A 23,171-nucleotide genomic window follows, 5' to 3' on the forward strand; every position below is an offset into this window, starting at 1 on the left:
AATGTTGTTTAACAAGTGCCGATTGTGTTTTCTACACAATGTTATTTAACAAGTGCCGACTGTGTTTTCTACACAATGTTGTTTATTTAACAAGTGCCGACTGTTTTCTCTCAAGCACCGGCTCCAGCGCCCTCTTTGTCACGCCGTTTGCGATGCGCAAGGTGCTGAACTGGTTCAAGTACCGCTACAACAACATCCCGGTGTATGTCACGGAGAATGGTGTTTCTGACACGAATAGCACATTGCACGACTATCACCGAATACACTATCATCGTCTTTACATCAGTGAACTCCTCAAAGGTGGGTTTTTTATCCTTCAGCCTGAAACTGCGATTACTTTTAATTTTTGATTTAATCATTTCAAATAGCTTATATGAGTAATATGATAGCTTCGTCTGATTTGAACCTGTTGAAAGGTGTTGAAAGATGTTGAAGAATGCAGGACTGTTCACTTTCGCTGGTAGCTATCACGCTGGACAAGTGCAATGTGAAGGGATACACAGCCTGGTCGCTGATGGACAGCTTTGAGTGGAACTTCCAGTACCTGGAGAGGTACGGTCTGCACTATGTCAACTTCAGCGATCCTGCACGCCCCCGCACTCCCAAGGCTTCTGCAATCTGGTACAGAGGCTTGATCTCTGATAACGGCTTCAAACATGGCTACACTCAGCCGGGAGGCTGGGGCTCGGCGCCCGAACTTACTGAGGACTTTTACTACGGAACCTTCCCAGAAGACTTTGCGTGGGCTGCAGCAACAGCAGCATACCAAGTGGAGGGAGGCTGGAATGCAGACGGTAAACTTTTTATTTTATCAGCCAATGTTGGGGGAGTTTACAATTGGGAGCAACACACAAGTCACAGACAACACACCGCGTGCAACACGTGTTCTTTCTTACAACAGACTACAGAGATTGCTACGTGGGCTTACAAGTCTGGATTATTCGGGAGCTTGTGTTAACTTTAGGGGAGGGCAGTAAACAATACGTGAAAATGAATACAAACCACAACTAGCACATCATTGTCATAAGCGACTCTCAACCTTCCCGTCATCCAATCTCTGTAAACAGAAGTTATTGCACTAGTTCCCAATGTCTTCAGTTTTGTAACCCACATCCAGTTTCTCACATGAGAACCGTGACTTGAGATCGGTATCTCAGTGCATACAGAATAATGACCTAAATTCTCACTTAATTGCGGGGAAGGCAGGAGACTGATGACCACACTTAACACACACCATACTCCCTGAATAATCTCCAAGCAGATACTACTAGCATGTTGAGGCCGCTGCAGTCCAGTGACGACAGCTAATGTCAACAGTGACTGCCAGGCGCCGAACGACAGTGTCCTAAGCAGTACCACAGAGCGTTATAAAGCGAACAGTGTTAGGCCAATGAAGTACGCATGATAAGAGACGGGGACACCGGGGCTGCAGTGCGAGCAGCGATGAGTCTACTGAGACTTCCAGACTTCAGACAGCAGGTACTGACTGGGCTGACACACCTGGCTGACAATGATACACTTCAGTAGTCCAAAACACCAGGTGCTGACTAGGCTGACACCTGACTGACGACGATACACTTTGATTTGTCTTTCCTTCCTGGTTTTTTTTTTTTTTTTTGTTTTGTATGCTATTTTGTTGATTATTTTCATATATACCTACGTGTGTGTGCGCGCGCGCCTCTGTATCCATGCTGCTGTTGCAGGCAAAGGCCCTAGCAACTGGGACACCTTCAGCCACACACCAGGTAAAGTGGACAACGGTGACACGGGCGATGTGGCTTGCGACAGTTACCATCGTTACCTGGAGGATGTGCGCATGATCAAGGACCTGGGGGTCAGTGTTGTTGTGAATCCTGTTCGGTGATGGAGAGAAAGAATATTACAGTTCACTCATATCGGGTCAGTTCGTATGTCACAATTCACCTCTATGGGGTCAGTTAACCATAAAATGCAATCTCCTATCGGAAACAACTAAGAGGTTACAATATGTGGAGAATGGCTGACGGTTCATAGTTTGCTGTGGAGGAGGTTATAGTAAGTAGACAAGTGCTGGAGGGTTTAGTTCACTATTGCCTATATTTTATTCTGAACTCGGACATCCAAAGACTACAGTATGATCTCAAAGATATGCTCAGAGAAGCAGTCATTAGAATGTGACACAAGCTGTCACGTGACACATGGCTGAAGAAGAATGCTGTCAGCTGTGTTTGAGGATGCCTGATCTGTTTGTGTTGGCTTGTGAGCTTAGACTAATAGCTCTACCACAGTGTACATGGGGCTTTCACGATTTCTTTCTCGACTTTGCCTGCCGTGCTGTTATTTCACTTTTTTGGCAATGTGAGGTATCTCTACCTGCGTGTGTACGTGCTTTATCGTCTCATGATTTTTGTTTTCCACAGTTTGCATCTTGTGCATGATCCTTCTTCTGCTCCTTTCCTTAGGGCAGTGCTTCTTAACTGGGGTTCGATCGAACCCTAGGGGTTCCGTGAGTCGGTCTCAGGGGTTCGGGGGAGCCTCCGCCACGGAGGTCAAGACACACCCGCAATTAGTGATGACACTAAAGAAGGGTTCGGTGAATGTGCATATAAACTTGTGGGTCGGTACCTCAAAAAAGGTTAAGAACCACTACCTTAGGGTTTATATTTTAGAGTAAGATGTGATTGATTAATTACTTTATTGCTGCAGCTTAGCTCCAGCAAGGGTGCAAGCATCTGTCACTTTAGTTACATATTCTTAAACGGAATACAATATTTAAAAAGCAACTGATTTCTATATAGACATCCACAAGGAGCTCTACACAAATATGCATACAGTATCACTACTAGCATCTATATAACCACTTACACACACAAGCTCCTACTCCTACAAACATCACCATAGACTTCAGCCACATACAAAAGAAAATCTTAAAAGAACAAGCATCCTCGAGGCCATGGTCGTTACAGCAAAACTGAGCAGTCCTCACCCCCTGCCAACGTGTCGCCAACTCTGACATCATCCACATAAAACCACGTTTCATACATCTCCACACTTCAGGGCCTCTGCCCAACAAAGTTTGCAATAGCCTGCGTGCACCTTTCCCTTGTAACGGACTCAAACTTCCCAGCAGGACTAAACGTCTCAGTTCAAACTTCCGATGGATTAATAAACATTTTCTTGGGTTTATTTATCAAAACAAGCTCAAAGCATATTGGGAGTTGCATAATTCTGCTTTTGCAATGTTATAATGTTTCGTCCTTTACTTTTATTTCAAGCAAAATGCCAATCGAAGATTCACGTGACCGATAAGCTTTATTTTTCTTCGCTTCAAGACGAGACGTTTGGTTTCGCTGCTGTGCCTTCGAATAGTTTGTTGATATTTTCAAAATATCATCGGTCGTGGTATAGAATATAGCTTACTATTCGAATCTTTCCGTTGTGGATAACCTGGCATGTGGAGTCCTCATACAGCTGATGGATGATGGTAATGAGCTTTGGTGGAAATCCGTAGTACTGCGTCAACTTCCAGATGGTTTCCCTGTCTACGGAGTCAAAAGCCTTCTCAATATCTACAAGTGTTATGTAGAGCGGCGACTGCCATTCGATGGACTGTTCAAAAATGATTCGCAGTGTAGCGATATGGTCTGTGCATGATTTTCCCTGCCGAAAGCCTACCTGTTCATGCCTCAGTCTCTTGTCTAGGGCATTCTTTAGTCTCTTCAGGATGATTCTGGTCAGCACCTTGCTAGGAACGGACAATACTGTAATCCCTCGCCAATTGCTGCACTGTGTCAGGTCGCCTTTTTTGGGTAGGTTTACTAGGTAGCCAAGCTTCCAGTCTGCTGGAACTTGCTCCTGTTCCCAAATTTTCTGCAGCAGGGGGTGTAGCCTCTCCGCTGCGGCTGTTGAGTCTGCCTTAAGTGCCTCTGCAGGAATGCCATCAATTATTTTGACAATGTCTTTACACTCATTCCTTATGAGTGCTATCAGTCCGCCTGATCTCTGTCCATGATGAGATAGCTTCACGGCGAGTGACACATAAGCATAAAAGGGAGGTAGTTGTATTGGCAGCTGGTTGGCTGACCCCATGAATGTTTCCTGTAAAAACACTTTATCAAAGTTTGTCACATACCTTAGAAAGTCCTCGTCACCGTCTAGTCTGTACTCCTTCAATGTTTCAACACAGGCACAAAAGAGAGCTGTTCCCTACCTCTTCAGATATAGGGATATATATAGATATCTCTTCAGATATAGTTCCCTGTGGAGGTTATAGTAGGTGGATAAGAGCTAAAGGGTTATGATCCATCTTTTGTCCTAGATAAAAGTTGCTTTCCACAAAAATTTGTTTTCTTGGATAGAAGAGCTCAGTATAACTGTATGAGGGTTCAGTTTGTCTTGACTCCTTTTACAAACAATAAAAAGCAAGATTTACGGTAAGTGGTTAAGTTCTGCAGAGTTAGGCTTAGGGTTTTTCTGGTTGCAAGGTGTCCTAACAATCTGTGTCAGTGTAGTGTAGTCCCTCTTAAAGCTGTTTCCATTTCAGTTTTGACAAAAGTGCAAATTGCAAGTATTTTGACTGATTGCCATTAGAATGTTGCCAACCTGACAGGTCACACATTACCGTTTCTCCATCTCCTGGTCTCGCTTGCTGCCTGATGGAACCTTGGCATCTAGGAACCAGGCCGGCATCGACTACTACCACCGCCTCATCGACGCTCTGCTCAATGAAGGTGTTCAGCCTATGGTGACCTTGTACCACTGGGACCTTCCTGATGCTCTACAGAAAAATGGTGGGTGGCTGGTCGATTCCATCGTCTCCCGCTTCAGGGATTATGCCGACCTCTGTTTCAGAGAGTATGGTGATAAGGTAAGCCAGCAGCTTAATACAAAATGTGAACTATAGTGAGCAGTTGTGTGCACTATAGTGTCATATGAAGCATGCACTACGGCTGTATGAAGCATGCACTATAGTGTTATATAAGCATGCACTATGGCTGTATGAAGCATGCACTATAGTGTTATATAAGCATGCACTATAGTGTCATATGAAGCATGCACTATAGTGTCATATGAAGCATGCACTATATAGTTTTAAGAAGCATGCACTATATAGTCATATCAAGCATGCACTAGTCATATAAAGCGTGCACTATAGTGTCATATAAACCATGCACTATAGTGTCATATCAAGCATACACTATAGTGTCATATAAAGCGTGCACTATATAGTCATATCAAGCATGCAGTAGTGTTTTAAGAAGCATGCAATGGAGTACTTACACAGCAGGCAATATAGGTCAATAAAAGGCAGGCAAGTGTAGCACTCTTGTAGTGTGTCAAGTTATTTCTTTTTGTAGAGGGTAGGGGTCGGACAGCTCCCAGTACAGTCCCTTTCTCATGATGGGTGGGTACGTAATAGCCAGTCTTGAACTGCCCACCCATGGCTGCTGGTTACTGGACCTATTGTTACACAGAAGTTAGAAGTTGCCTGAGCCTCTTGGGGAGACCATGACCAGACAGGGCGGGGTGAGGGTGACACGGGGGGAAGGGGGGCTGGTAAAGGTGGTGACGAGACCATGGGGAAAAAAGGGGGGGGAGCAGTCGCTGAATGAAAGTGAATAAATCTACAGTTATGTGGCAATTTCCATTTGTGTTATGTTCTTGTGCAAAGTTTAAATTTCTGATGCCTGTTTGATGTTTGTTTTTTTTCCATTCCTGGTATCTCTTTGTCACTTCATGTATCATGGGCCTTCTTTTTTGTTTGTAAGAATTTGATGATTTTATTCATCATTTCTCATTCTCCACACCATTACTCATTTTCTGTGTGATTTCTCATTGTGTGGCCTTAGTCCCATCTCTTTTTTTCCTCTTCCATCATACAGGTGAAATTTTGGATTACATTTAATGAGCCTTGGGTGTTCACTGTTTCTGGATATGGGACTGGAGAAATGGCACCTGGCACCACAAATGTAGGAACAGACCCATACACAGCTGCCCACAATGTCATCAAGGCCCATGCTGAAACATATCATCTCTACAATGATACCTACCGGGCCACGCAGAATGGTACTTACTCTCTAAATCTCATTGTAACATCGCTTTGTGTGCACATGGGTCCCATTGAAAGTCTTTGGGACCTATATGCTTTACCAGGGGACCATTGGGGCTTTGGCATTCTGTGCTACTAGGATTCCTAGGTTTATTCCTGGTTATTTCTGGGTTGAACAGACAAGGAATCTGTGTACTATGTCTAATCTTTGATTAGGCTCAAAATCTGTCTTTGTGCCCAGCTGATGCTCAGGTACATACTCCACCCTGTTTATGCTGCTGACAAAGATTGCTGTGATGTGCTTGTTCTGACCCCGGGTTAGAGTATAGCACTTGAGGTTCATGAAACTTAACATGATCTTTTCAGGGAAAATTGGCATCACGCTAAACTGTGACTGGGCAGAGCCTCTTGACCCCATCCTACAGACTGACATCGATGCTTCTGACCGAGGCCTGCTGACATTCATGGGGTGGTTTGCCAACCCGATCTACCTGGATGGTGACTACCCACCAATCATGAGAGAGCTTGTTGATAATGCCAGCATAGCTGAGGGCAGGTCAACCTCCCGTCTGCCAGCTTTCACTCCACAAGAGAAAGCTCGCAATGCACGTATGTGTTATTTTATTGTTTACCTCCTTGGGTGAACAGATAGGTAGTTTCATCTAATCAATATCAGATTTGTGCACATGTACTTTTATAAATATAATGTTTACTGTTGGCAGACATCTACACAGGACTTGTGATCTTCAAATCAAAATCTAAACAGACTTTATTGTCTGTCCAGGAGACCCAGGACAGAAATTTGTCTTCGCTCACAAGGGCATGCATACATTCTCATACATACATTTAACACACAGTTAGGAGTAAAAGTTAGGAGTAAAAAAGTGTAGATTGCACCGTTCCATCAAAGCAGTTTATGTTTATCTTTTATATGTGCTGCATAGTCTGTGCAGCTTGGTAGCAGATTACTTTTTGCAGTAACATCTGGAGACATCTCTCTCTCTCTCACTTCAAGTGTACACTTCTTCATGTCATGTCTTACCTCATATTATTTTTCTTTGTATGCTGATTTTAAGATTGCTCCTGGCGTTTGTATGCATTGAGACAGTACAAAACTCAAAGCACTTTATTTTTAATTTAAACTTCATAAAGTACAGATTCTAACCATCCACAACTAAACAGTATCCTTGCAGCTAAAGAGCTCAGCTATAAAGCCAATGAAGAATCTGAAAATGAAATTCCACAAAACCCTGTACATAGAATTGACAGTGTGTATATATTTCATATTAATCTCAACAAAAACAACCACCATCATATAAGCATCCACTTCTCTATTGTAGTCTAACATGACAATGATGAGTACCAACTTTATTGTCCCAGTGGGCAACTTGAACATGGGAAGATGTTCTAATCACAAAAGTAAAAGTTAGAAATAAATGTCAACAGTGAAAAATATTAACAAATGAAAAAAATGGGAAATGACATACATATAAAATAAACAGCTAACTTACATCAAGGATGTTCGTGTGCACACCTACAGCATCACACTCACCACTGACAATCATCTGAGGTTGAGCAGCTGGAGTAGAGATGACACATATTGGCATGGCATACAGTTTAACTGAGTTTAATAACAAATTCTCTCGTTAGTACAAGTTCAGGTATTGACAAAATGTGTGAAGCTTTCCTTACAATTTGTTGGTCACAGAAAGAAGCTAAATGCCTCTGTTTGACACCAATTATCTTAGAACAGATGTGGACAAGATGCTTTCATTCCTCATTTCACATCTGTTGAAAACCCTTGCACTAAATACCAAACATGTGACATGTGACATCCAGACAACCTTAAGTCTAATTTTATTAAATCTGCAACCTGAAAAGTGCTATGTAATAGAAAATCTTAAAATAACATATTTGGTCAGGTACCTCCGACTTCTTTGGGTTGAACCACTACTCCACTAACCTGGTAACTGATGCACATTCGGGTCATGCCCCCAATTATTTTGTGGACAGACAGGTGGCCGAGACAAAGCACCATGATTGGATTGGGTGAGTCTCAATACAAAGGGAAATTCAATCTGAGCCAAGAATAGAATCCCTGTCACATCATAGTTTCAGAGTTGTCTGACTTGGCCACATGCTACTCTTTAATGCTGTCGACCCTGAGTTCTAAAATGACTAAAATCTCCCAGTGCTCTCACTTTGTCATTTCCATAGTTTTGAAATAAAAATAAAAACTATTCCATAAAACCGTAAAAGAAAAATTATTTCACAGATTATTTCAGTCTGCGGATGCAAATCCACATGTGAGTGTATTTGTTCTTGTCAAGTTAATCCTAACCCTTGTTCATTTTTTGTGAATGCATAGATCCGGGTCAAGTTGGCTGAGTGTGGTCCCATGGGGTATTCGCAAGATGGTGAATTGGGTGCGGAGACAGTATGGCAATATCCCCATTTACATCACTGAGAATGGACTTTCTGACCGCAATGGGTCTCTGTCAGATGAGCATCGCATCTACTTTTACCGTCACTACATTGATGAGCTTCTCAAGGGTGACACTCTTATTCCTCTTACCACAGTTCACTGACACACTCTTTCCTCTCACTACAGTTTCCAATCAAGTTATTAGTGCAGTCTCTCTTCTAACATTATTAGCATACCTGCAGCTGAATTAGTGCACATGGCAACATTAGTTATGCCACTCACCTGCACACAATGGGAGCACAAAGCTAATTCCTATATTTATCATGTCAAATAAAAATGGTAGATTAACTGTTTTTAATTATACAGACAACAGGAATTAATCTTGCCTGTGACATGCACAACTGCTAGGAACAATCTATGCTTTGATGTATATGCTAAGCTGAAATTGATTTTAAAATAAATACAATTTCCAATTTTTAAGATTAAATTTGGTTTTATTTTCTTCGTAAATGATACAGTAAGGGATTGAAAAAAATGGTTTTAACTCCTTTAAAACTTGCAAATTTTGAAATAATTGTGGCAGCCATTCAGATGGCTTAGATTAGGGGCAGTCACTCAGTGGGACATCTATTTTACAGGCCTAGTATAAGTAGAATCTGCATGTGATCCTTAATCATGATAGCTATTAAATGGGCATTGATCGACTTTTCAATGTTTCCATTTCCCATGGTAGCCATCAACCTTGACAAGGTCAATGTGAAAGGCTACACTGCATGGTCCCTGATGGACAATTTTGAATGGGCTCGTGGGTACAGCGAGAAGTTTGGTCTTTATGCTGTAGACTTGAATGATCCAAATCGTACTCGAACGCCAAAAGCATCTGCCCGCTTCTATCGTGATGTAATCAAGGTAATTGCGATGTAATTCATCTGGATTTTCTCCAGCACACATGATTCCAGAAGTTGTTCCCCCTGACTTGTCCTGATTTGGATGCCATTATTCATTCATAATATACATGCTGACCTTATCTCCCTTGACTCACACAGCAGTCAGGAAAGGCTGATGAATAGCTCTCTTTCCACAACTATACCAGGTGCCTGTGTGCATAACAAATGTTGGTAGAAACAGAATTGATTACTAGTAATGAACAAGAAATCATATCACTAAGTTTAGTGACTGGTGTCAGCTGTGCACCACCTACTTTCTGAAAAGGGCATGATACGTGAAAATGTATGCAGACCTACTGGTCATGCTTATTCTGCCATTGTTAAACTGTACTGAAGAATTACAGAAGCGTCATCTCTCCAGATAAGAGCAATCGATCAATACATACCATGGTAAACCAAGATGCTGTACTCAAATACACTTGTTATATTTTTGAATGTGATTTCCGTAAAATGTTGCAGTAAATGAAAGCAGGGTTATGTTAGGGCTGGAAGTGTCAAACCCAAAGGGTAAAGTATAACTATAAGGGTTTGAAAATGAGGGGAGCCCTCCATAAACCCACAAGGGGCCCATGCAAATCTTGCTTCTATCCTCCACCAGGATGGGGTGTAGCAGACCTTAAGGAGACCATTCCCCAGCCCATAAGGGGCTCTTACAGGGCCAAAGAATGCTTCCAGGCTGAGAACAGTCAATCACAATAATTTTACTTTTATAAAGACAAGTGATTTCTGCTAAAGATCATTCGCTGAAGCACAATCAACTCCTAAGCGCTGGTAAGGAGGCAAAAATGAACAGAGGTCCAGTCAGTTCAACCAAAAACAGTATTGCATGGCTATATATATATATCAACCTCCCACATGAGTTGAATCAATTTCGCTGACCATATCAACCCAACACCGAAAATCAAATCAACTAGGCACAAGCTAGATGAATGCCCAAGGAGTAGTACCGGTATACATGTAATAATAACCCCGGTAATGGAGATGATGTTTATATGTCAGTGAAATATTTTTGGGTTGTAACTAAGAGGGGGTTCATATTAGGGAAGTTGTTACTCTGGGTTTAGGGTATAATGAGGTTTTACTATAAAAGTAACAAATACAGTACAGTACTGATAAATGTAAACAACAAAAATAGTATAGTATTAATAGATGTAAGCAATAATAATCAAAGCAGATCACAGTTAAACATTTTCATCACTTTGCAAATATTTGCATGACATCATTGAGTCAATGACAAATTATATTAATATATTTTTATGACAGCACACTGTATTTCTCTTGTCCATCTACAGGACAATGGATTTATTAAGGGGTCCCGCACTGACCCAGCAGTACGTCCACACAATGAGATAAATGAGCAGGAAATCATGTATGGAATATTTGAAGATGACTTCATATGGGGTGCTGCCACTTCAGCATATCAAGTAGAAGGTGGATGGAACAGTGATGGTGAGGTGTTTGTAGATTTGTAGCCCCACCCCTTCTTATTTCTTGAAAAAAAAATCTATTTCTGTTTTTATATTTTCACACTGTTTCAATGCAGATGTGCCATTCAAGTCATGTTTCCATTATAATAAATGTTTGAATGTGTGTAAATCTATACAATGCCTTATTATGATAATGCAAAAGGTATGTATTGAGAATGGTGAAGTGTTTCAGCATTAAGGCAGTACAAAAGGCTGCAGAACACATGCTTGCACCAACAAGTAGAGGACTTAAATTATTAACAAGAAGAGATAAAGTGAGGCAGAGAAAGTTCTTGTTACTCCACTTATTTGTTTCTATGAGAAAAACCAGAACACATCTGCAGCTAATGGTTGGAACTGTACTGTTTTAAACAGCAGATTTCTTCTTCATATCAAAACAATTCTGCATTGGGTTTCTCCTAATAGGTAAAGGGGAAAGCATATGGGATGTTTTTGTGCACACTGCTGGCCATGTGCTGGATGATGCTACAGGTGATGTTGCTGCCAACAGTTATGGCGATTATTTCATGGATGTTGGTGCTATCACACAGCTCCAAGTAAGATTCCAATAAGATTTTCAATTGTCAGTTTTTTTGCTGGAAATTCTTTTGTTTCTGCACACAGTGCCAAGTCCCTAGTGCACATACAATTATAATTGTAAATATGTATGTTAACCTGTCCTGGTGTGCAAACTTGGATAATGTACTAGACTGGATCCTGCTCTGCCAGAAACCAAGATTTAGTGTCAGCTGCATGGCATATATGACCCCAGCATTGTGTTACTTTATGTTTATGGGGAAGGAAGTTTTTTCCCAAATAAAATTGGATCTCTGCACTAGTAATGCAGCCTGGTTAATGCATTCATCCTGCACAGGTTCCCGTTAAATAACAACAGATTTATAACCAAGATTGTCAGGGCACTAATGACCATGAGATGGGTCAGGGTTAAGGTCAGAACTCTCCTTCACCTGTATTCGTTATGATTTGATCTGTTATTCAAGATATGAAAACTAGCCCAGGCTCAATCTGGAATTTATCACGCTTTTACTAGTCACTTGTCAAAAAAAATGCCTGATAAATCCCTGTGAAACATTCCTGGTTTAACAAAGAGCAGGTACTGAGCATCACAGACACATTTGTGTTGCAGGTAAACCATTACTACTTCAGCTTGTCCTGGTCTCGCATTTTGCCTACAGGTGACATCAACAACGTCAGCCAAGCAGGACTGAAATACTACAATAATCTCTTGGATGATCTGGTGTCCTCAGGCGTGAAGCCAATTGTAGCTCTCCACCACTGGGATCTGCCCCAGTACCTTCAGCAGTTGGGTGGCTGGCTGAATGAAGATACAGCAGACCGTTTTGTGGAGTTTGCTCGACTTTGCTTCAGTACATTTGGAGACAGGGTAATAAAATGTCAAATGGCTTACAGGACTAAACATTATTCCCTGTGTTAATGGAATTCAGTAAGTGCCTAGTCTGGTGGACTTAAAAGAGTAAACATTTTTACTCTTACTATATGTCGGAATTTTGGGTGTCCTGCTACTATTTTGGGGTTGTGTTATATCTTTGACTTGATTATGAATAATAATTCTCAACATTGTCTGTTAAATAATAAAAATAAACATTACAAAGAAGAAATTTTTTTATGCCTTTAGACAAAACATTTTTAACAGAAAAATGATAAAGCACATTCAATGGCCTATAGAATACCAAACTTTTGTTCACATTTAATATAGATATTGCTGTCTAAAACTTTGTTATCTTTGCTACTCTGATTTGGGTTGTAGCTCAAAAAATTTCTTTGCAAATGAAAAATGGCAATAAATATAGTCTTGCTGATCGCAAAATAAAAGAAAGTGAAAGTTTCAAGGTATGAAAAGTAAAAGAAAATGAAAATGGAATAAATAGGACTGAACTTTTATTATGCTTTGGTATATCTGGTATAATTACCAGAGTAAATTATCAATGTAGTAGCATGAGGGGAAATGTCTCCTGTCTTAAACTAAAGAAATTCTAATATTTAAAAAAAAATTTAGTTAAATTTTATTTTTTTAATTAATCTTTTTTACTTTTTGTGGTGGTACACAAAGATGCATCAGAAAATCCTGATGATAAAATAAACATTATGACAAAAAATGCTAAAAAAACTTTTTTTTTTTAACCTGTGTCAATGGCATTCCGTAATGTGCCTTGTCTGGTGAACATGCCTTTGTATACTGTGCTTCAGTATGACAGCATGTGTGAACCTCTTTCCTGGCTCTGCCAACCCTTCTTTTCATACCCAAAAAAATAGCAAAGCAAAGCTTGTCAGACCACAGCGGCTGACAACATGAACAATTAAAAAAATGCTGATCTGTTAGGAAAATACTGTTCTTGAAGATGCTAAAATTCTTGCACACATAAAGAGTCTGTAACTCTAGTGTTATGATTACATGCAGGGTTTTGAGGTGCTTAAATTACATTCAAGCCTCATGCTTTGGCAAAAAGCTAATGATCACATATTTTCCATTATTAATGAAAAAAACTTTTTCTACAAGACACAGCTGAGCCCTTAAAATTAACACAAATTTTCATCACATAAACCCTGTACTATTCTCATTCACCCATGTGTAGTTATTAATACAAGAATAATCATGTTTCTCCCTCATCCATAAGTGATAATGCCAAAAGGCTTTTGATGAGATGAACTTACAGCAGGAGTATAAGCTGCAACAGTACTCCTCTCACAAGCACAGTGATTGACCCCAACCTCTACCAGCACAGAGATTTTGCCTCCTCCCACCTAGTGAATTCACTGGTCACTCACAGCTTGGCAATGTTCTCACCCTTCAACTATCCATAAAGTGTTGTTTAGATAACTAGATTGCCGTTCCTATAATGCTGTTGGGAAAAAGCTTAGCAGAGCTATGTTTAGAATTCATCAAACCTGGAATACACTTTCCCCTCTTGTGAGTTTCATCCTCAGATCAGCTGTAAAAGATTGTATAAACGTGTTTCCTGTTCTTTACAGGATTTAATAATATGTTAAAAATGACAAATATCTAGAAAATCCTTTGAGATGTATGACAGACATTTATTGATCTTAGTGTGCTTTGATCAACCAAGTAACAAAGGCTGAAGATGCTTCAATTTTGTTAACAGTGTATTTTTGCAAAAAGGAGTCTTTGTGAATTTTAACAGCAAATACTGTGCATACTTTTACAAGGTGAAGATGTGGACAACCCTGACTGAGCCTGAGACCTTTGCCCTGAAGGGGTATGAACAGGGCACAAATGCTCCTGGCAGGCAGAGCTCTGGAAGTGATGTGTACTCAGCTGGCTACATCATGCTCAAGGCACATGCACGAGTGTACCGTCTATACCAGCAGGACTTCCAAAAACAGCAGCAAGGCAAGACTGATGATGCGAAACATACTTGTACCCTATCAACATGAGACATGTACACTATCAATGATCAACACGGAATGTGAGCACCCACACACAAGAAAACATGCATGTATACACACTTCTGTGCATGTGCACTTGTTTCCTCAACATACACCCTGTGACCATACAGTTACTGGGCAGCTGTTAAAACAGCCTATCTCAAAGCCAGCCTTTGGTGAGGGCAGTGTTCATCTCTCTCTCCCTTCAAGCGTGCTCTTTTTCATGTCATTGCTCTAGCTACTTGGATATCTGTGTGTGTGTGTGTCTCACACACTACAAGTGTGTGCTCCTTCAGGTGATTGCTCTAGACACAGAGTAATGTCTATATACATCAGCCACTTGGATGTATGTGTATATATCTCAGCCACTTGGATGTCTATGTGTATATACTTTACATACTACAAGTGTGTGCTCCTTTCATGCCATTGCTCTAGCCACTTAGATGTCTATAATCACACATTACAAGTGTGCACTCCTTCAATTGATTGCTCTAGCCACTTCCCCCCAAAAGGGAGGCAGCTGTTGGATTTCCACCTGTCAGCTGCTATAGAGAATGCAAATGTATAAAATAAAATTTTCTTCTACTGGACAAACAGCAAGGATGAGGGTGGAACTAGGTGGATCTAGGTGGATTTGTTGTTTGATCTGTTGTCTTTACATCATTTTCATAATACATACATTTCTGCTGGAAAAGGTTTGGTGGGTATCAACCTTCGACCTCAATGGATGGTGCCAGCAAATGAAAATGATCCTGGTGATGCCAATGCTGCTGATGGAGGGAATGAGTTTGTCTTGGGACTCTTTGGTGACCCCATCTTCAAGGGTGATTATTCTGAGACAGTCAAAAAGCGTGTTGGATCTTTCCTTCCACAGTTCACTCAAAATGAGAAAAGAATGTTGAATGGTAAGTTTCTTGTCATTCAGTACTCTAAATGAGTGTTGTTAAAACCCCGAGGGGAAGAGAAATACAAAAATAAAAGCAAAGAAAATAGTAAAATAAATAACCTGCAGCCTTGCCATATTCTGTCTTTTTGTAAAACTCTAATCAACCCAATGTAGCTAAAATAAGACTAAGTGGAGAATATCAGACTGTGTACAAGGATCCTTTAACATATAGCTGTGGTGACACACTTAGCACCCTGTATGTGCCTTCAGATAAGAGTGTCATGAAATCTGCACAGGGAAATAAAATACTAATAAAACAGGTCCTATAAAAATATAAATTTACAATAAACCTTAACAGCTTACTCAACCTACCTAAAGAAAAAAGGCAGACTGTACTGTCTGTAGCTGTAAAGATTGTTGCAAACCATCCAAATTCTAGATTTATATAAACAATATCAAAGGAAAAAAAAAAGATTAACTCTCCTCCTCCCCACAATAAATTACCATAATTTAAATGTCTAGCTATACATAAAGTGAAGCATAAATCACAAGCTCTAAAAATGTGAGACAATATCTATTTAAAAAAAACCAAGAGGTTAATTATACAAATAATAGTCCAAGGTCTTCTTGTAACAATCAGAACTCACAAAGTCAAACAACTGTTAGGACAACATAGGGCAAAAAAAAAAAAAAGAAATTACTTTTCTAATGAATAATCGAGACAAACATATCCAAAACTATACTGGAGGTATATAATGTAGGAACCTCCTCTAAAATAAAATTTTAAAAGTAAATTCTTTTTCTTCGAGACTTACCAGATAAAGAGTTAAACTAGCTATTGAAAAGTTATCTCCCCTGACAGTGAGATAGCACATGCCTAGTCAGATGAGCAACTGCCCTGTAACAGTGTAAAAGGTCAACCCCTGTTTTTTTACCAACACTCTACCTAAACAGCAGGGAGAAACCTGCAGAAGAGACACACAAATGACAGGCAGCCAGTAACTAAGGTTGTATCATGGCAAGGCAGCCAGCAACTAAGGTTATATCACGGCAAGGCTGCCAGTAACTAAGGTTATATCACGGCAAGGCTGCCAGTAACTAAGGTTATATCATCCAGCACTGTAAACAGATGCCACATGTAGGAAGGGGTTTTGGGAGATGGAAGAACTATAAAATGGGAGGGGTAGAGGGGTTGTTTAGTCATTAGCACTACCTCAGTAAAAGATAATTATTTTCATTTCAAATAAAGAAAATACCATACTGCCAATATCTCAGAAAGCATGGCTGTTGATCTCGACACCTGAGACACTGTATGCACAGGTGCTTGCAGAGTTATGAGTAGTTTTAAAAAACAAATGCAATCTGTCTGTTGTATAGGGTCAGCAGACTTTTATGGACTGTCTTTCTCAAGAGCCAGCAAGGTGAAGACCCTGCGAGACAGTACCATCAAAGGATATGGTGCCAGCTTAAGAGTTTCTGTTGAAGATAATACAACCAGGTCAGTGCACTGATGTGAATAACAAAAAACTTTGTTTCTTATTCCTTGTGTTTAGTTTGGGAACTACACCTAAATTTTACCTAGGTAAGACACTGTACATAGCATTTCTCTTACAGTGCCTTAGGTCTCAGACCACTGCTGAATGAACTGGATAAACGTTATGGCAAACCAGTGCTTATTACAAGTATTGGATTACAGTCCTCTAACCCTACAGTGGATGATGACGACAGAATCTCCTATATTGAGCACACCGTATCTGAAGTATTGAAAGGTGAGAAGCTTTAATTATGGAAACACATGAAGCAAGGTGGAAAATAGAAAGGTTTGAATGTTTTTCTCACCATACCAAGCAAGTTTATACTTCATTAAGTCAGGGTCAGGGTTAGTCCCTTTAAGACACAAGAGCTACTAACTTGCTACTTTATTATTTTGCTTTGTTTCTTTTACCCTACAGCTGACTTTTACCCTAAATCTGACCTTTACCCTAAAGCTTTCATCCTAAAACTTTTACCATCTACTTTCAATTTTGTTCCTAAGCTGTCCACCTGGATGACTGCAACGTCAGCGGCTACATCTACCGCTCTCTTGTCGATGGTTTTGAGTGGGAAAGTGGATATAGTCTCACCTCTGGCCTCTTCCACGTAGACTTCTTAGATCCTTTCCGTCAACGCACTCCACGAAAATCTGCTCGCTTCTTCCACCAGCTGGTTGACAACAATGGCCTCCTGAGAGAGTAAATGCTAACCATCTGCAGCAGCAGAAGCATCAGTGAGAAGCAGCTTTCTTCGTGGGTTTAGTGACATTGCTCAATAAACTGTGTCATCTTACCTGAGTTTTATAGTCTTGTAAGATTTCTCAATAAACAGTGTTACAATACATTGCTGCTGAATGTGTCTATCCATGGGGGAGACAGCAAAGTCTAGTGGCTAGTGCATTTCACTGTGGAGGTGGGGGATACTCAGACATGCTCTGCCCATCTGCCCACCCAACAGCTGCTTGATATAAACGGGCACCTGATTTATAAGGGGAGGTAAAAACGGTGGAAGGATGGGGTTAGGTTCAGCTCGACACACAGTGAACCACATCAACTCAGTGACCAAAATACTCATCCTGCAAGTGACTGCTTACTGCTAGAGTACAATACTACTAGGGTACATTAAGACACTGAGTCAGCAGCTAAGGCTATATCACGGCAAGGGAGCCTTCCCTGTAAACAGATGCCACATGCAGAGAAAGAACAGCGTGCCCCAGACTAGAAAACCAAGGACAGCCAACCTTCACTGTATTGGTGACAGGCGCTAACCATTGCGCCATCAGACCGCCTACCAAATGACAGCAAATTATTTATATGTAAAAAGAAAATTGTAAGCAAGGCATAACCACACACATGTAAATGATGTAAAGTAATAACCCAATATAATTCTTGAATGATGTGGGATGTGCTTTATAGGAAAACAAGTAAAAGGAATATAAAATTAGGAAGTTTCCTGCAACTAGCAGCATCAAGCAGGCACAATGGCTTGAAATGTTCTTGTTACTTGGTTCCTCTTGTGTTTTTTGTATTTGATTTTATTCTTCAGTAGTACTGTTGTTTATTCTTTTACAGTTCATATGTTGTTTGTTTTCCTGTCCCTCGTATGCTGTCCATGTTTCGTTCTTGTTCTTGAGCACTAAGAGCATGCTCCTTAGGAGTGTGAGTATGTGCTTTATAAATTTTGCATTTTATTATTAAATGAACAGGGATCATCAATTATTGTGGAGCATTATATTTGAACTAGAAGTTAAACCTAAAGCCATGTTTTTATTGAACATACTTTTCTTGAGATAAATCAGAAAGAGAACTCTTAGAGAAGCATGAACAGCTCAAAGCAGAAACAAGGAAGTTTCCAGTGTAAGAAGAAAAATCTCAACTGTTTCATCAGCAATGGCTTTTCTTTATTTTTTGAAAGTCAGGGTGGGGGTGGGAATTGATAAAGTTGGCCTGAGGCCTGAGTTAAGTGAGCAAATGCAACACTTTCATCTTGTGTTTAGCTCTTAACACTACTCAGACTGTTGTCACTCTGCGTGATGATCCAATGTGTTATAGTCTTTCGCAATATCCATATGAAACATTTAAATAATCTACCAGCAGTGGCAAATGATACGAATGCAATGTTCAAAAGCTGTGTACTTTGCATACTTGGAAGTAAAAGAAAAAACTTCACTCCACACACTGATCTGACCAAAGCTGCAGTGACAAATTTCAGAATTTTTATTTATTTAGATATTGACCTTACTTTTGAATATATTAAAGGCTTAAAGCAGCAATTGCAAATATGCATCACAACCCACCAAAACCATCCACTATTAAGCTAAAATCAAAAGCTGTGTACTTTGCATACTTGGAAGTAAAAGAAAAAACTTCACTCCACACACTGATCTGACCAATGCTGCAGTGACAAATTTCAGAATTTTTATTTATTTAGATATTGACCTTATCTTTTGAATATATTAAAGGCTTAAAGCAGCAATTGCAAATATGCATCACAACCCACCAAAACCATCCACTATTAAGCTAAAATCATCAGGTTAAAAAATCTTCTACAAAAAAAACTAAAATCAAGACATTTTCTCTTTTGCTGTTATAGCACAATGAACTTTTCCCTTCAGTTCCTCTGGTATGCTTGAGGCAACAATTTGTTGAACATCCTGAGATGAGTACCTGGCAGAAAAATGCATAAGAATGATGTTTCCTATATCTTTAAACAGGTGGGCATTGTCTATCAATTCTTGCAGGTGAGTATGACCAAATTCTTTTGCTTTGCGGATGTTATCTGATGTGTCATGGTGGCCCAAATACGTGGCTTCTGTCACTAGGATTTTTACCCGTAAAAGGTCTTCTGTGGGTGGATTCAAAAACACTTCTATTGTTGTATCACCTGCAATTAAAGTTATTTAACTGTTTACTTTTCAGTTGTTCTACCAGTGTCTCCACTACACTTTTTAACTTCAATAGTAAGTAGGATTCAAACATAAAAAGCCTTTATATCATCATCATACTTATCGTTGTTGTTAACGTGTTACCTACATTTTAATTGTACATTATGTTTTCATGATGATATACTCAGCTTTCAAGCACAAATACATGAAAATACACAAATGCAGTCCTTGCGATCATGTTCCTAAGTCCTTGTGAGGCTAGCATGTCTAACTATCCACATGTTTTATCATGGCCTTTAAAATGAATGGAGAACTGAACAGCCAGAATGACACAGATGATGGGAGATGCAGAGTGAATGTAACACAAACATTCATTAATATCATGTCCCAAAATAAATCAACCATTGATATAATATCTAAATAATATAATATCTAAATATAAACATTCATTAATATCATGTCCCATAAAATCCCACAAGCATACTTTAAGAACTCATGATGAACACACAAAATAATTTCTTAAATGCAAGTCACAATGTACCCTGCAGGGATCCTGCAAATTCAAATCATACAATAATCTTCATCTCTGCAAAAAGAGCAAATTGTAACAACAATGCTTCTGCAATAGACAAGGAATCAAAGGGTGTGTTTATCAGTAATTTTCCGTTGGTGAGGAGGTAGGGGGAGGATGCACTAGATATCTTACAAACAAAAGTGTTGTTACCTGTATAGGCCAGTTCTGGTGTAGTAATGACATCGTGAATCGGCACATTTTTACGATGCATCTCAGCAATTTTTGTGGCAGGCTGGCCCACCAGCTCAGGTCTGAGTTTCTTTATCTGTTTATACAAGATGTAGCCTTGGCTGGGAATACGATGAACAGTAGGAAATGTTCTCATGAGGTAGTTGTTTGGCAACTGTTTTAAAAACATGCACACACACACCAATGCCTTTGAAAGCTGCATGACAATAATGTACTTATAATGCTTATTACAAGTGACTTCTCATACTTAAGTATGCATCATGCAGAAACCCCAATGAGACATAAATATATTATGAATATTACATGGACACCACTATAATTTAAATGTGCAGAAAATTTAAAACATGCCTCAACGCATTCTTAAATGAAAAGTGTCCCCAGGTCTACAAGTGTTGCATGAAAAATACTACCCTTACAATACCCTCACTATCCCTGATGATACCCTCACTACCAGTCCCACATGACTGCTGCTTCTAGTCTGTATTGTACATGCTCAATGGCATCCATTACTTTTCTTCAATATAAAACCAAAAAAACTGTCACAGCACCAATAAGGCCAACAAGCAGCTATTCTGGGATTAGTGCGCTAGAAACAGTTTTTAATTCGGTTTTGCACTTATCCCACTAGCTAAGACAATGACATATGGACAGAGATCTTTCTGCTACCAAGCCCCACCAAGTTTGAACCGATTACACCTTAGCCTTCACCACTCTGATTCTTTTACTATCTTTAAGTCTAAACCTAAGAGGCATTATTTCAGAACGACGACCCTGTCCTTACCATGTGGGAATAACATGTGGTCTTGAATTTACTTTGTGTATGAGTGGGTCTGTGTTGTAGAGGTAAGTGTGTCTGTTATATGCAAATATGGGTATATGGTTGTTGATGATTTAGTCTATATATTATTTATGTAAAGTACTCTGAACAGATCTTTGGAAAATTGCTCTATAAATCCTCATTTTTATCATCAGATGAATAAAACCAAAACTTGCTAGTTGAAGCCGAATGACTTTCTGACAGCAGAACCAGCAAGAACAGAAGAGAAATGAGAAAGAAATAGTCGGAGGCTGAGATTTTCAAAAACGGCATGGCAAAAGTGATCAAAATTTTCACGTGTTTACTGTTCTGTCTATTCTTGTGAACACAAAGATTTCCTAACCCTTACATTCAGGTAGGAATAGTTACTTGCTATTGGCATTTTCAGCGCTGGCACATACCTTGCAACGTAAACTAATTGTATATGACAAGTAAACTACAACATCTTTTTTTACAAGAAAACTTAAGACAACTTACATTTATGGTAATATTTTTGCCAAATGGTATAATATTGACATCTTTCAGAGCTTCCGTATTTTCCGACATAGCAAAGCTGGCATCTGTGACACTTTTCAGTTTCTCTACCAAATGTGGTGGTACAAAATATTGAGCCTTGCGCAGTCCAAAGAGCCCCCTCTTGGCAGCATGACTTGATACTGCTCCTATGTGATCCATATGGCCATGGCTTGCAATTTCAGAGCAGAAATTTGATATCAACTTACTTTTGTCTAGAAGCTTTGACAGGAAACTATTAAATAATAAATATAAAATAAATGGTTTATAACAACAACAAAACTGAATGATACAAATGAGACATACATGGGACACTAACTCCACCAGATAAAACAAATATAAAAATAGAAAACTTTAGTGTGATGCTTAAGCGTACACCTTAGTTTCATACTATCCAGGTCAAAAGAAGGGAAGATGAAGGGAGAAATACTACCTTACCTGATAAAAACATTTGCACATCCAAGACTCTGTGGAATGGAGGCACCCATGTCAAATGAAATACTCTGAAGATCGTCTGACTTGACGACTACGCATGTCTCGTATCCTGACACCGACCACGCGTAGATGCTATAGCCATCAGCTTTTAGCCATCCTTCTTCTAAAGCACTCATCCCGAGAGCCCGCTTACGCTGAAATGCGTTAAAATAACGTACTTGCGAAGAAAAATCAAACCAAGGAGACCAATGGAAGTAGCAGTGGCAAAGGTTTGCCAATATTTGTAATCGTCTACAACAGCAGCGACCATGTGAAAGAGCTTTTAGACAGGTGCCGAGTGCTTGGATACATGTCGGCATTGTTTTAACTACAGATGCGCTAGTTTACCTCATGTTTCCGCGTAGACCAGGTAGTGAAGACGATTTACCTAGCTACCTGCTAGCAACTTCACAATACGAAGTAGTTAGAAATAAGATTTACCTAATTGTTGTTAATAACTGTCAGCATCGGCAGGAACCATTACTCCTTGCACTCCTCGAGTCCCAGGGCTAGCCGAGACTTCCGCCTCTACAGTGTCTTGATGTATGTTGATGTATCTACATTGATGTATGTTGATGTACAGTGGCTACAGTGTCTTGATGTATGTTGATGTATCTACATTGATGTACAGTGGCCACAGTGTCTTGATGTATGTTGATGTATCTACATTGATGTACAGTGGCCACAGTGTCTTGAGGCATGTTGATGTACAGTTGCTACAGTGTGTTGATGTATATTGATGTAGCTACATTGATGTACAGTGGCCACAGTGTCTTGATGTATGTTGATGTAGCTACATTGATGTACAGTGGCTACAGTGTGTTGATGTATTTTGAGGTAGCTACATTGATGTACAGTGGTCACAGTGTCTTGAGGCATGTTGATGTACTGTGGCTACAGTGTCTTGATGTATATTGATGTACAGCGACTACATTGTGTTGATGTATGTTGATGTATCTACATTGATGTACAGTGGCCACAGTGTCTTGATGTATGTTGATGTATCTAC

General features: G+C 39.8%; 2 protein-coding genes across 7 annotated transcripts in view; one reads left to right on the plus strand and one right to left on the minus strand.

Annotated features, from left to right (window-relative positions):
* The window catches only part of LOC112561449 (lactase-phlorizin hydrolase-like), a 48,207-nt gene extending 30,653 nt beyond the window's left edge, over positions 1-17,554 (plus strand). For all 4 annotated transcript variants that reach the window (XM_025233958.1, XM_025233956.1, XM_025233957.1 and 1 more), the window contains 17 exons: positions 116-300; positions 465-794; positions 1,704-1,834; positions 4,589-4,846; positions 5,862-6,045; positions 6,395-6,637; positions 7,951-8,077; positions 8,397-8,581; positions 9,187-9,362; positions 10,693-10,849; positions 11,293-11,423; positions 12,014-12,271; positions 14,074-14,257; positions 14,988-15,197; positions 16,556-16,676; positions 16,793-16,947; positions 17,214-17,554. In XM_025233958.1, the coding sequence (XP_025089743.1) occupies positions 116-300; positions 465-794; positions 1,704-1,834; positions 4,589-4,846; positions 5,862-6,045; positions 6,395-6,637; positions 7,951-8,077; positions 8,397-8,581; positions 9,187-9,362; positions 10,693-10,849; positions 11,293-11,423; positions 12,014-12,271; positions 14,074-14,257; positions 14,988-15,197; positions 16,556-16,676; positions 16,793-16,947; positions 17,214-17,413 (3,235 nt within the window). In that variant the 3' untranslated portion in view covers positions 17,414-17,554. The remainder of the gene's footprint in view (positions 1-115; positions 301-464; positions 795-1,703; positions 1,835-4,588; positions 4,847-5,861; positions 6,046-6,394; positions 6,638-7,950; positions 8,078-8,396; positions 8,582-9,186; positions 9,363-10,692; positions 10,850-11,292; positions 11,424-12,013; positions 12,272-14,073; positions 14,258-14,987; positions 15,198-16,555; positions 16,677-16,792; positions 16,948-17,213) is intronic.
* A 1,355-nt stretch (positions 17,555-18,909) lies between these two features.
* On the minus strand, positions 18,910-22,667 carry LOC112561453 (tRNase Z TRZ1-like). 3 transcript variants are annotated; one of them, XM_025233963.1, is made up of 5 exons: positions 22,604-22,667; positions 22,127-22,317; positions 21,653-21,860; positions 20,320-20,512; positions 18,910-19,594 (listed from the first exon to the last, which is right to left on the minus strand). In XM_025233963.1, exons 2-5 carry the CDS (start codon positions 22,297-22,299, stop codon positions 19,275-19,277), a joined length of 894 nt encoding a protein of 297 aa, XP_025089748.1. In that variant the 5' UTR covers positions 22,300-22,317; positions 22,604-22,667; the 3' UTR covers positions 18,910-19,274. The 3 variants fall into 3 exon arrangements, with proteins under 3 accessions (XP_025089748.1, XP_025089749.1, XP_025089747.1); XM_025233964.1 differs by having other exon boundaries at positions 22,511-22,649; XM_025233962.1 differs by having other exon boundaries at positions 22,127-22,642.
* Between the last annotated feature and the right edge of the window lie 504 nt (positions 22,668-23,171).

Source organism: Pomacea canaliculata, linkage group LG4 (genome assembly GCF_003073045.1).
Source record: "Pomacea canaliculata isolate SZHN2017 linkage group LG4, ASM307304v1, whole genome shotgun sequence".
Classification (NCBI taxonomy): domain Eukaryota; kingdom Metazoa; phylum Mollusca; class Gastropoda; order Architaenioglossa; family Ampullariidae; genus Pomacea; species Pomacea canaliculata.

Coding starts and splice junctions, on each gene's coding strand:
- LOC112561453 (XM_025233962.1), bottom strand. CDS start 22,482: ATGCCGACATGTATCCAAGCACTCGGCACCTGTCTAAAAGCTCTTTCA. Junction 20,513..21,652: donor GCAAAAATATTACCATAAAT/GTAAGTTGTCTT, acceptor TTTTTAAAACAG/TTGCCAAACAACTACCTCAT. Junction 19,595..20,319: donor ACCAGAACTGGCCTATACAG/GTAACAACACTT, acceptor CTTTAATTGCAG/GTGATACAACAATAGAAGTG.